This window comes from Vombatus ursinus, unplaced genomic scaffold (assembly GCF_900497805.2).
Source record: "Vombatus ursinus unplaced genomic scaffold, bare-nosed wombat genome assembly UNPS02014863.1, whole genome shotgun sequence".
Taxonomy (NCBI): domain Eukaryota; kingdom Metazoa; phylum Chordata; class Mammalia; order Diprotodontia; family Vombatidae; genus Vombatus; species Vombatus ursinus.
The window spans coordinates 24113721-24126511 of NW_020954641.1; the positions used below are offsets into that span (position 1 = coordinate 24113721).

General features: G+C 39.3%; 1 protein-coding gene across 2 annotated transcripts in view; it reads left to right on the plus strand.

Moving 5' to 3' along the window:
• Positions 1-3941: 3941 nt before the first annotated feature.
• Positions 3942-12791, plus strand: part of CLINT1 (clathrin interactor 1) — a 60777-nt gene continuing 51927 nt past the window's right edge. The window contains exon 1 of one of the 2 annotated variants that reach the window (XM_027841788.1): positions 3942-4107. In XM_027841788.1, the coding sequence (XP_027697589.1) occupies positions 4067-4107 (41 nt within the window). In that variant the 5' untranslated portion in view covers positions 3942-4066. The remainder of the gene's footprint in view (positions 4108-12791) is intronic. The other variant, XM_027841789.1, reaches the window with a different exon arrangement.

Sequence of the window (12791 nt, forward strand, 5' to 3'; positions counted from 1 at the left end):
ACTTGAAGCCTTTCTGGATCACCCTAATTGTTAGTGCATTTTCCCTACTCAAATTATGTTCTATATACCAATATATTGAAATGGTTGTTTCCTCTTCTTTCCCACAGGTTACAAAGTAAGGTCATTGAGGGCAGGGACTATTTTTCCTTTTTGTCTTTTGTCACAAGTGTCCTTGCATACAACAGGTGATTAATAAATATTCATTAAATTACAGAATCATAGGATCTCAGACTTTGACAGTTGGAAGGGATCTCAGTGATGGGGATGGGATCTGAACCCCTAAAAGGAAAAGATCATGTCTTTGGGATCTGGATTCCAAAAAGGAAAAGCCTTGGACTTTCCCACTGGTCAAGTCTCTGGGGTTTGTCTGAGGCATCGACTCATCCCAGTAATCCTCTCAACTGGCCTTTCATTGTGACCTATGCCCAATCTCCCAATTGTGTTACCTCTAACCCAGCCTAGCCCTTCATTGCCTGTTAGCTCTGGATTGCTGCCCCCCTCCTCCACTTCCCTCCCTTAATTCCTTCGAGATCCCTTCTGAGTTCACTTGGGGCACCGTGCCCTTCCGGGTCCTTCTCTGCTACCTCTCAGTCACACCAACCTACTGGCCACTCCTAGATCCTTCCCACAGTCTTTCTGTATATGAGGTCTATCTTGACTCCCCTTAAATTGCTCAGATTTTTAAAATCTGGCCAGTAGTGCAGACTCACTAGGAATCTCGCTCACCCCAATCGGTGTTTTAATAAACCTTGTCTTTGGCTGAAAGAAGGCTTAAGTTGAATTCTTTCAAGGCAGGGCCTGCATTGCTATTTTGGGGTCCCAGCATCCCTAAACCTCGATATCAGCAGTCATCTATTCCAACTTGTGTTTAAAAGGAATTTCTACCCCAATATAGTCAGTCAGTCAATAAATATTTATAAAGCACCTACTATGTGCCAGGCACTGTGCTAAGTGCTAAGGATACAAAAAGAGGCAAGAGTCTCTGCCCTCAAGGGGCTTACAATCTAATGGGGGAGACAACCAGCAAACAATATGTACAAGCAAGCTATATACTGGACAAATAGGAAATAATTAAGAGAAGGAAAGGAGTTAAGAAAAACTTCCCATAGAAGGTTGAATTTTAGTTGAGACTTAAAGGAAACCAGGGAAGCCAATAGACTGGTAGAAGAAGTAGATCATTGTAGGCATGCAGCATCTCATTCACGGAACAACTAGGAGGTCAGTGTCACTGCATCAAAGAATACAAATGTAGGAGGTAGTAAGGTATAAGAACAATAGAAAGGTAAGAGGGGGTTAGGTTACAAAGGGCTTTAAATGCTAACGAAAAGATTTTTTATTTGATCCTGGAGGCAATAGGGAGTCACTGGAGCTTACTGAGTAGGGAGGTGACATGACTGGATCTGTACTTTAAAAAAACCATTTTAGTGGCTGAATGGAAGACAAATTGGAATGGGGAGAAACTTGAGGCAGTCAGACTCATTCAAAAGTCATTGTAATAGTCAGCTGTGACGTAATGAAGGTGTCTGCTGTAGAGTGGTGGCAGTGTCAGAGAAAAGAGCTGATGAAACTGACAGGCCTTGGCAACAGATTGGATATGAGGGTGAGAGATAGTACAGAATTGAGGATGACACCTAAGTTTTGGGGACTAAGGGACTAGGAGGATGGTCTTATCCTCCATACTAATAGGGAAAGTAGGAGGTAGGGAGGCTGTAAGGTGAAAGATTACGAGTTCAATTTTGGACATGTTGAGTTTAAAATGTCTACTAGACATCTAGTTTGATATATCTGAAAGGCACTCAGAGATACAAAATTGGAGGCTAGCAGAGAAACTGGGGCAGGATAGTCATATTTGAGAATTGTCAGCATAGAGATAAAAAGTAAACACATGGGAGTTGATGAGATCACAAGTGGTTATTCCACTTTTTTTCAAGATCTTCAAATATACCACCTCTTAAAGCACATACTCCCCACCCCCCCACCCCCATTCTGCTTTGGTCACATCTGGCTATTAGGAAGTTCTTCCCAATGTGAAGACCGAATATACTTCTTTGCAATTTTCAGTCTATTACTCCTGGTTCTGTCCTCTGGGGTCAAATAGAACAAGACTAATCCCTCTCCCAAAATTCTAAATTGCTAAAATTGCTAAAATATACCCTGCTAAGTCTTTTCTTCTCCAAACTACACATGCCCATTTCTTCCAACCTACTTTAATACTGTATCAAATGCTTAAATTTTAGGAATTTGAGAAACGGGACTCAAAAGAAGCAAGAGAAGGCTAAGGTGAAGCCAAAAAAGTGATGGATTTGGATTCCATTGTCAACTTTGCTACTATGAGCAAATTAGTTAACTTCCCTTGGGCCTCTTAAGGGTTTGTTTGAATCACAGAAAATCGCTAGAGCTGAAGGATAATGCCAACTCCCTTGTTTTAAAGAGGAGGAAATTGAGATTAAGGGAGGCTAACTTGCCTAAAGTCACATAGATAATAGATTTCCGAGATGAGATTTGAACCCAAGTCAACAAGCGTATATTAAGTGTATACTGTGTGCCAGACACTGTGCTAAGTGCTAAGAATATGAAGAAAGGTAAAAATAGTTTCTGCCATCAGATAGCTCATAATCTAATGGGAGAAGACAATATTCAAACAACTATGTACAAAAAAAAATATAAGTATAGGTTAAATTGGAGATAATCTCAGAGGAAAGGCACTAATATATTCCGTAGGAGGAAAACGTTTCCTGTAGAAGGTGGGATTTTAGCAGAGATTTGAAGTCAGCCAAGGAAGCCAGGAGGCAGAGGTGACAGAGAGCATTTCAGACATGGGAGACAGCAAGTGAAAATGGAGATGAAGTCTCTTATTGGCCAGAGTCATGGTTAGAGTGTATAGAGAAAACTAAGGTGTAAGAAGACTGGAAAAGTAGAAGGGTTATGAAGGGTTATGAAGGGTTATGAAGGGTTCTAAAAGGTAAACAGAAGACTTTTAAAATTATGGTCCTGGAACTGACTAAAGCATATTGAATGGGTGAATGACAAGGTCACTGCCCTCTAGGAAGATCACTTTAACAGCTGAGTGGAGGATAGACTGGAGTGGGGAGAGAGGAGGCAGGAAAACCAACTAAAAGCTGTTGTATTAGTCCCAGGTGTGAGGTGATGAGGGCCTGCACAAGGGTGGCTTAATAGATGCTAGTTAGTTACAAAGGTAAAAACTAAAGTCGTTGGCATCATTTTGGATATGGGAGTGAGTAACAGTGAAGAGTCGAAGATGACCCATGGTAGTTCCTCCTACAGTAAAAGGGAAGTCAGAAAGAGTGTAGGGTTTTGAGAGCATGGGGTAAAGATAATTGAGTTCGGTTTAGGACTCTTTCCATTCCAAGGAATCTTTAAGGTGCCACGAATCTGGACCTAGAATCGAATCCCAGGTCCACCACTTGGTCGACTATCTTGGGCAGGTCACCTGGACCTCAGTTTTCCTCATATGTAAAGTGAGGAAATTGTACTAAATGACCTCTAACATACCTTCCAGATCTAAATGTATGATCCTACATAAACTTTAAAAGGTCCCTCTCAACTGCCTCTGAATGAAGGAATCTCCTGCGCAGCTGCTAGGTGAATGAAACAGAGACTGTTTCCATTTATGTACTTTACAATTTGCAAGCCGCCTAACCCACGTAGTCAAAGAGAAATCAGGACAACCGCAACAAAACACCTATCTATGTTAACCAGCGAGTGCTGGGACAAGAGAGCAACTAACTCAAGCCTCTGAGGCCAACCCCTTGCGCGGAGAAAACTACAACACCCAGAGCGCCTTGCGCGGGAGCGAGGACGAGGGGGTGTAGGTGGACACTTCCGCTTCACGCAGCGCCACGTCCCCGACGTGTCACCGGCGGCGCCGCTGCTGTGGTAGGAAGGAGTGAAGGGGCCAGTTCGAGGTAGCGGCGGCGGGTGGCGACGGCGCCGGCGATATCAGCCCCGGCCGCGACCTGCCCCTGCTCCCGCACGGAAGTGCCCCTGGGTCTGTGGGGAGCAGGAGGAGGAGGAAGCGGCGGAGGCCCAGCTCCCGTGGGGCAAGATGTTGAACATGTGGAAGGTCCGGGAGCTGGTGGACAAAGCGTGAGTAGGGAAAGAGCCGGGGGGCAGTTTGTTGTCTGGGGACCGCGGAGGGAGGGGGCGGGCCGGATCCGCGCACCGGGGTCTCCCCACGTCACACTGGCCAAGCCCCCAACCCCCCCACTTCTTCCAGCTGATCCTGTCCCATCATGGCGGCGACAGGTCTCCTCGCCTCCGGGCCCTCTCTCCGTGGGGGCGGGAGGGATCCAAAGGTACAGCTTGGCCTTGTTGTCCTCCTGAAGCGACTCCGTTCCTCCTCGGACCCGCGCCCCGGGCTCATCTCCGGGGCAACGAGTGTCTTCTACCGACCCCCTGGCCTAAGGAAGGAGCTCCTGGATTCAGGGGGCGGGGAACGGAGCTGGCCAGGCCGAGGACTTGTCCTGGGGGAGAGGTCTTGCAGGCAGGACCCTGGACCCTGGTGCCCCCCAGGTGGAAGGATCAGCAGTCATGTCGGAGGAGACCCGAGGCCTGGAAGGGGCGGTTTTCCGAATTGCCTGGTTTTCTTTTACAAAAAAACAAAAAACAAAAAAAAAAAACTTTACCTTTGTCTTTTAAAGCTATTCTGGTAATCCTAGTGGTAGGTTTAACAGGTGGGTCACACAAGTAGTGGTCTAAAGTTGTTCAAAGGATAGGGGTGGTGACAGTCTAGTTACGCTGACTCCAGTGTTTTGGTTTTTTTTTTAACTTTTGTGACACCTTTGAAAAGGTACATTGCCATAACTTGTTGTGCCTGTTTCCATTACACTTCGCTGTTGGTGTGCCACTTCCTCCTTGTTGAATGGAATCGCTGAGAAATTTCCCCTAAAGTAAATATACACCCAAAACAACAGAAAGTACTTTTTTATTAGTGGCAACTGAATTTTTTAAAGGATAGAACTTAATGTTAACTAGTTTTAAACTAATGTAATCTATAACTATTAAAACATTTTATAATTTTTATACTCATTCTTTCTAAAGTTAGACTTTAGATTGATAGTGGACCAGGAAAACCTTGGTAGTTAAGAGCATGCTAGATAAAATGGAGGGTTAAGTAACATTTTTTTTTCTAGGCCAACAGGAAATAAAGTTAGAAAATTTAGACAGCCTCCTTCCTTTTGAATGTTTAGTGATTATGCAAGTAAGAGTGGTTAAAAGTTGGCTCATTTTATAAGCCAGCTACCCTAAAACAAGAAAATGTAGTATGGAAGGTTAATGATGCAGGCATTTTTGAAAAATCATTAAACAATAATGTTCTTGGTGGTGTCTATGACACTGACTTGATTTCTTTTAGAAATGCCCTTTGGTTTAAGGCCCATGTTTCATATTTTGTGTAGTGGTTGCGTTAGGGCTTTGCACTGTATACAGTTAGTGAGTTACATTAGAGCAACTTATTTCTTTGAAATAAGCTTAAAATTTTGATTTAGGTTAATGATATTTGTGTACCCTTTGCTTTTGTTTTTACTAAGCCAAGTTAATAAACAAACATTGATCTTACATCATTTCCTAGTTTTCATTTAACTATGTATAATGTACTGTACTACAAATAGATCAGTACAAAATTGAAATAGGTACTAATCTAAATATGAAGGACTTTTAAAAAGGTTTTTAAAAATTTCATGGCTTTGTGTTGGAAGGGGAAGGGAATGTATAGAAGACAAGAAAAGTAAAATTGGAAATCTCAGTTTAGAGGATCAAATTATTTGATATGTGACTCAGAAGTTTTTCAAGTAGAATTTTGTCAATAATATTTTATTGTGTATCTCATATTGAAGTCAGGAGACCTGGATCCCACTTCTCCCTTACTGCCTGTGTGACCTTGGGAAAGTCACACGCTCTCTGAGTCTTTAGTTTACTCTTCTGTGAAATGAAGGGTTGGGAGTAGGTAGCGTCTAAGGTCCCTTACAGCTCCAAATGTATGATCCTATGTGTTCATTTTTTATATACCCACTATTTTAATTTTGTAATTGCTTCACCTTAATGTTACTATACAATTTTCCTAATTATCTGAAGAACCTATTCTTGAGAAATGATTTCATCTTCATTTTACTGTACAGTTTAGCTTAGAAATGTTAACTCATCATAACAATAATTGTATTGTGAGTAGTTTTCTTTTCAGAAAATTTCAAAAGGAAAAATATCCTAAAGAAACTTATAAAGGTCACCTAAGCACATAGTCTGGGTATGATTTAAGAACTCAGAATTCACATAGGTGATCTCATTGTCCTGAGTATGCCCTCCAATAATGTAACTTGAAACTGGCCCATGCTTGCCAGTCTTGTGTATGGTCCCCTGATAAGTGTTCCCAGATCTACCTAATGAGTTAGAGGTTTTCATGTCTTAAGGATGTCAGTGGGGTGGGTCTTGTACATTAGTTAGCCTTTGTTTTCAATACATTACCAACCTTTTCCACTCAACATTTCTTTGGTTTGTCTCCACTTCTTCATGATTCCCTGTTTATAATTTGTTGCAGTCTACTCACAACTATCATTTTGCCTTATCATTGCTCTCTGGATGAAACTTTGTCAATTCTTTAGAGATTAATAGTGCCAGATCTCACATCTATATGATAAACCTACAAGAATATCAATATTAAAAAGATAGGCTTTTCTCAATCTTGGGGAGAGGGGCGCGAAAAATTTGGAACTCAAAATTTGGGGGAAAAAAGGCTGTTAAAATTGTTTTTATACATAATTGTTTTTATATAAAATTGTTTTTATACATAAGAAATAAAACATTAAGAAAAAAAAGATGGGCTTTTTGCTTTAGGCTTTTGTTTTTTGTGGGCAGGGCATTAAAACAACTTCTCACTTTCCCAAAGACAGTCCAACACTCTAAACCCAATTCTTGTGTGTCTGTTTGGAATGTTGGATGGATAAATACGTATATACACATACACACATATATAGTATATATCTATACATACACACATAGATAGGCTTTTACTTATCAAGAACATAGAGTTAAAATTGATATTTGGATATTTTTGGCATAGCATACCACTCGTAATTTATTTCTCATCTTCCATTTGCAGAGATAAAAGAAACTCACTTATTAGAAATTTTAATATTACCTTACCCTTGTACAAAAATCATGGTATGTCCATTCCTAGAATAATCCTGTGTGCAATTCCAGTTACTAATGCATTTTAAAAATGATAATATAGTGCAACTGATGAAGACTCAAAGAAGGAAAATTCTAATGGTCGTAGATGTAGTGAGACACATCCATCTGAGGAGAAGATAAAGTGTTTAGGAATACTCAATGCTTATGACTGAAGTCTACAAAATCATGAATGAGAGCACTCTTTACAAAGGTATTGTCAGAAAAAGAAAGTACCACTATGCACAGTAGGTCAGTTTGTGGAATTTATTACTCTCATGAGTTGATATTGGATGAAAACTGATTTAAAAAAAAGTTTAGACAGATTTATAGATGATGGAGTTACATAGAGAAAGTGGGATATTTGGAATTTATCCCTAACCATTGAAGTTCATTCAACTCAAGAAAGAAGTAACACATTATTCTAAAATAGGAACCTTAAGACCTTTGTCAGAAACAAAATAAATACTAAGCTATATATACTGGGTGTCTGACAGAGTAGAGCAGTTCTTAAACACTCTGCATAAACTAATATGTAATACATTAACTAGTTTGTGTCCATATGTGTGGTTTTGAGAGTTTAGAGGGATTTTTTTTATTGGCATGAGAACTAGGAACACAAGACTGGAAATACCAGGGACCAGGACCACAGTTGTCTCTCACTTCAGCTCCTTTTGATTAAAGAAAGATAAATGATGATGACAGAAGAAATGTAACTCCATCACTGTCTCCAGAGCTTTTAAGGCAAACTATACCATTCTCCTTTTCTCAAAGGTCATTTGGGTAAAGCTACTTCAGTATTGATCACCTATCTTCATTCGTTTGAGGAACAAGTTAACCTCTGTACCTTACCAACTTGAGTAATTGGCATATAAGATATAGGACCATTGAGTTTGTTCCTCAAGTTTAGGAAGGGTGGTGAGGTAGGTAAACCTACTTGTTTATGCCATGTGGGGGCTAATGTTGCATGTCATGATTCTAAGTGATTTTCCTCCTTTCATTCTGGTATAAAAGATACTGGTAATTTGTACATCGATTCTTGTTTATTAAAAACAACTGAAATACAAGATTATTTTATATAATTAAAATTATTATTTGTATTTGGCTAGTTATCTCAGCCAGATTTATAAAATTAATCAGTATTTGTCAAATGAATGTATTGTGTAAAGATTTATTCTTCAGATTGTTGTCTAGGTCTTGGGGCAACTTATTAAATAGCTGTATTGAGCTTTCTGTAAATTTTGGTTTTGATTACTCTTTCCACTTATCAGAGAGAGAGAGAGAGAGTGTCTCTGCTTGTTTCATTTCCTAAATGTTTAGATAACTTCCTATCAACCATTGGAGAGAAAAAGAGAACGGTTTATTATCATTTATTGAAAGTCCACAATATGCTTTCAACATCAAAGGTACATTCTTTAACCTCAGAAAACAACTTTGTTCAGAGGGAGTGATCCAAAGCAAATGATTTTTATTTTTTTTTTAGTTTTTGCTTTTCTTTTCAGCCATATATGCTGCCCCCCCCCGCCCCAATCTTCATTCCGGCAACAACTCTCTCATCCTTGCACAGGTTAAAATATAAAAAAAAGAGTTAAGAAATCAATGATGCAGTATTCTCCAATTTCTCCTTGGCTCAACTTTCAAAGCCCAGCCCAAATACTGTCTCGACACTCTGTGAAGCATTCCTTTAGTTCCTCCTCCTTTGCTCCCACTAGTAGTGATTTTTCCCAACTCATATTATACTTGGTATCTCTTCTATATTGTAGTGTTCTATTTCATATCAGTTTGAGCTTTTTTGTGCATATATTATCACTTCTACTAGATTTTCTAGATTTTAAGTTCCTCTAGAACAGGGACTATCTTACTTATCTTTATATCTTCTGTAGACCAACACATTACCTTCTGGGCATTTAGATTTTGTTGAATGAATATTTATTTAGAGTGAAGTTACCTCTTCTTCCTCTGCTCATTCCTTACACCAAATCTAAGTACTTGTTATTGTATGGTCAGTGAAGCAATCCTAGTACCCGGTACATAAGTAGATATTAAGATCATAAAGTTTTAAATTTACTTACATTTTGCCAGCTTCTTTGAGAGGTCATTTATTGTAACTTGAGCAAGTTTTCCTTATCACTACTGCCTGAGGTAATTGGGTAATTCTAAAAAAGCACTCAACTGCCTGTTAAAATTTTCTTATGCCTTCTAGTATATGAGTTAACAAATTCTTTTTTTTAATGTGTTTGTTGACTAAAAGTTCTTGACCTTTCTGTCAATGGTAGTAGGTGTTATTATATTTCAAGAGATCCAGTTGAATCATCTAACACTTGCCCTCTAGGTGTCACTTCGTAAAAATTCATGTTTAGCTTAAGCAAGGAACATTTGATTTCCAATAGTTGCTTCTTGCAAAAAAAAGCTAATACTTTCATTAAACTTTATCTAAATATTACTCTTCGTAACACAACACAACCTGTTGATAACCTGTTTGACTGTATTTTGTTTAATTTTTAAAGATATTGTACATATTTCTTATGCAGTATGCCTCTATCTTATGTTTATATTAGCACCCACCCTGTCCAAACTCCACCTTCTCCTTAGTCTTGCCTCACCTACTTTGGAAAAGTTGTTCTGTTATGCACAGGTAGAACAGACCTACTTAATGTTTCATTTTTTGTGTATGGAATAAGTAAGTTTAGTAGCTTTTTGAGGGGTGGAGGGAGTTGGTTGTATATTCTGGAGTCTGAAAAACAAGTGTGGAAAAGCATTAGAAGTTAGGTTTCCACAGCAGAACAAGGGAATTCTGAGAAGGACTTCCAAGATCTTGTGCATAGTCATAGTCCTTCAACCAATCAGAAAGTGCGCTAGACATTCTGCAAAACCACTAGTTCTTTAAGAAAGAGCCGTGGAAGCTTAACGTTGAGTGAGACCTTTTTTGTGATCCTACAGGGTCAAGGACTGGCAAAGGCTTTTCTCCATTGCACTTGCTTAATAAGCTTATTGAATATTAATTGAATTGGGAGGAGTTAACATGACATGGGATGGGCAGGTCAGGAAGAGTGTAACTCAGATGAGCTGGACCAATTCTAGCTCTGAAGGGAGGAGCAGGATCATACTAACAGTATAAAAGCTGGCTCTCGCTTCTGTGTGGTGTGCCTCTCCCACCAGGGGGCGCCCCTGATTCTTGCAGGAACATAATAAATTCTTTGTGCACTCTGGTCTTAGTTTCCTCATTGAGAGTGAGACTCTACCCAGCATTGCAACTGGGAAAGCAATGGGCTGCAGCAGCTTGCCCAAGCTAACTTCCCAACCCTGCTGAGGGTGTCCAAGGGGCTCTATTTCTAACACAAGGGAATGGGAGTTTGAATACATTAAGTACAAGTTATTGCTATTGAGGTAAATTAGACGTGTCTGTATAACAGAATATTTGTCTGAATGCCAAGAGGCATGGTCTCCTCTAAAGTACAACTGAGAACCTAAATATAACCAATCAATCAGTAAAGGTTTACTAACCACCTACTTATCATGTGGTAGGCTTTGTGCTAAGCACTGGGGATGCAAAGAGGTAAAAGACACTCCCTCTGCCCTCTAGGAACCTAAAATCTAATCGGAGAGACAGTATGCAAACAAATATATACAAAGCAAGTTATATACAGGATAAATAGGAAATAATTAACAGAGAGAAGGCAGTGGAATTAAGAAGGGAAGGCTTCCAGTAAAAGTTAAGATTTTACTTGGCACTTGAAAGAAGACTGGGAGGTCAGTGAGTTGAGTGGAGGAGGGAGGACTTTTCCAGACATGGAGAAGAGCTAGAGAAAATGCCCAGAGCCAAGAGATGGAGTGTTTTGTTTGTTGAACAGCCAGGACACCATTGACAATAGGATGGAGAGTAAGGTATAAGAATACTGAAAAGTTAGGAGGGGCTGAGGTTATGAAGGGCTTTTAATGCCAGAGTATTTTGTATTTGATCCTGGCAGCAATAGGGAGCCATTGGAGTTTACTGAGTAGGGATGTTTGACCTCTGCTTTAGGAAAATCGTTTGGGTGGCTAGATGGATGAATTGGAATGGAGAGAGACTTGGGTCAGGCTGACCCACCAGCAGGCTATTAAAATAATTCAGGTGTGAGGCAATGAGGGCTTGCACCAGAGTTGTAACAGTCTCAGAAGGGAGCAGGAGGAAGCCTATACAAAAAATGGGGCAAAGGTGAAATCGAGGTTTTGGCAACAGATTGATTATGGTGGCATGAGAGATAGTGAGGAGTTAAGGATGACTCCTAGGTTTTTAAGAGGAACTGGATGGTGTTGTCCTCTACAATAACGGGGAAGGTAGGAGGTGGGAAAGGTTTAGGCGGAAAGGATATAGTGGGTTTAAGATGTCTGCTGGAAATTCATTTCAGTATGTGTGAGTGCAGTTTGAGGTACAAGACAGGAGGTGAACAGAGAATTTGAGGCAGGATGGGTAGATTTGAGAATCATCAGCATAGAGATGATAATTAACTCCATGGGAGCACCAAGTGAAGTATAGTTTAGAGGGAGAAGAGAAGGACTCAGAACTGAACCCTGAGCTACACCTGTATTTTAGAGAGAAGACAGTATCAAGGAGGAAAGAGTGATCAATAATGGCAGAGGTTACAGAGAAGAGAGGTGGAGGAGAATGAGGATTGAGAAAGAGGCCATTGAATTTTGCAACTAAGAGATTGTTTTAAACGTACTTTACTTAGTCTGTTTTAATATGTATTATTAAAAAATCAAGAGCACATGCCATTTAATATTGTAATGTATGTTGCGGAAATGCAGTTTGAGGATGACTAGTTGCAGTGTAGTTTGCATAATGTATCTACTGCAACTTCTGTCTACCTATCCTTAAATTTTTTTCAATCTGTTTTATTAGCATTTTATCTTGGGTAATTGACAGTGTTATTCCACTAAATGTTTAAAGACCTTTTACCTATATTTGTTTTTAGTACAGAAGCTCATGTTCATTCATTTTTAAACTTTAGACAAGTTAAAAAATCACTAGTTAGAAGTTTTTTAATTGATCTTCACCATTAAAAATGTATGTTAGTGATCTTTTTTTATCATTTTGGAGATTTTATTTTTGGGGAAAGTTATTAATTTAGTATAACATTTAGTATCTTAGAACAGAAATTGGTAGTGTTTACAATGGAAGATCAGTCCAGAGACACAAGAAGGATTTTCTTCATACTCCCCACTTGGTGGGTGTCTCTTATTGGCTTACCGTTATGCCCATGAGTTGCACTTTTTTTATCCTAAAGAGACAGGGCCAATACATAGCAATCCATAACTCCTGGGTTGGATTTAAGCCCATGAGATGCTAAGTATGGAAGATTTTGTTAAGTAACAATAAATGTAAGAATTCTTCATCCAAGTCAAGATCTTAGAGAGCTTGTAAACCTTAGAAAATTCGGTAAACCAAACTCGACTTTAGTAGGTGTTACTTCTGTGCATAAGCACATGCTGTGTCATGTAAAATTATGCTTTATTTCTTCAAACAATTTAAATTGGGCCCAGTTGCCAAAATTTTCAGGAAAGTAAATATATGATATTTATATCATATTTTATTCTCACACAATAATTATCTTTGATAAGTATGTGGT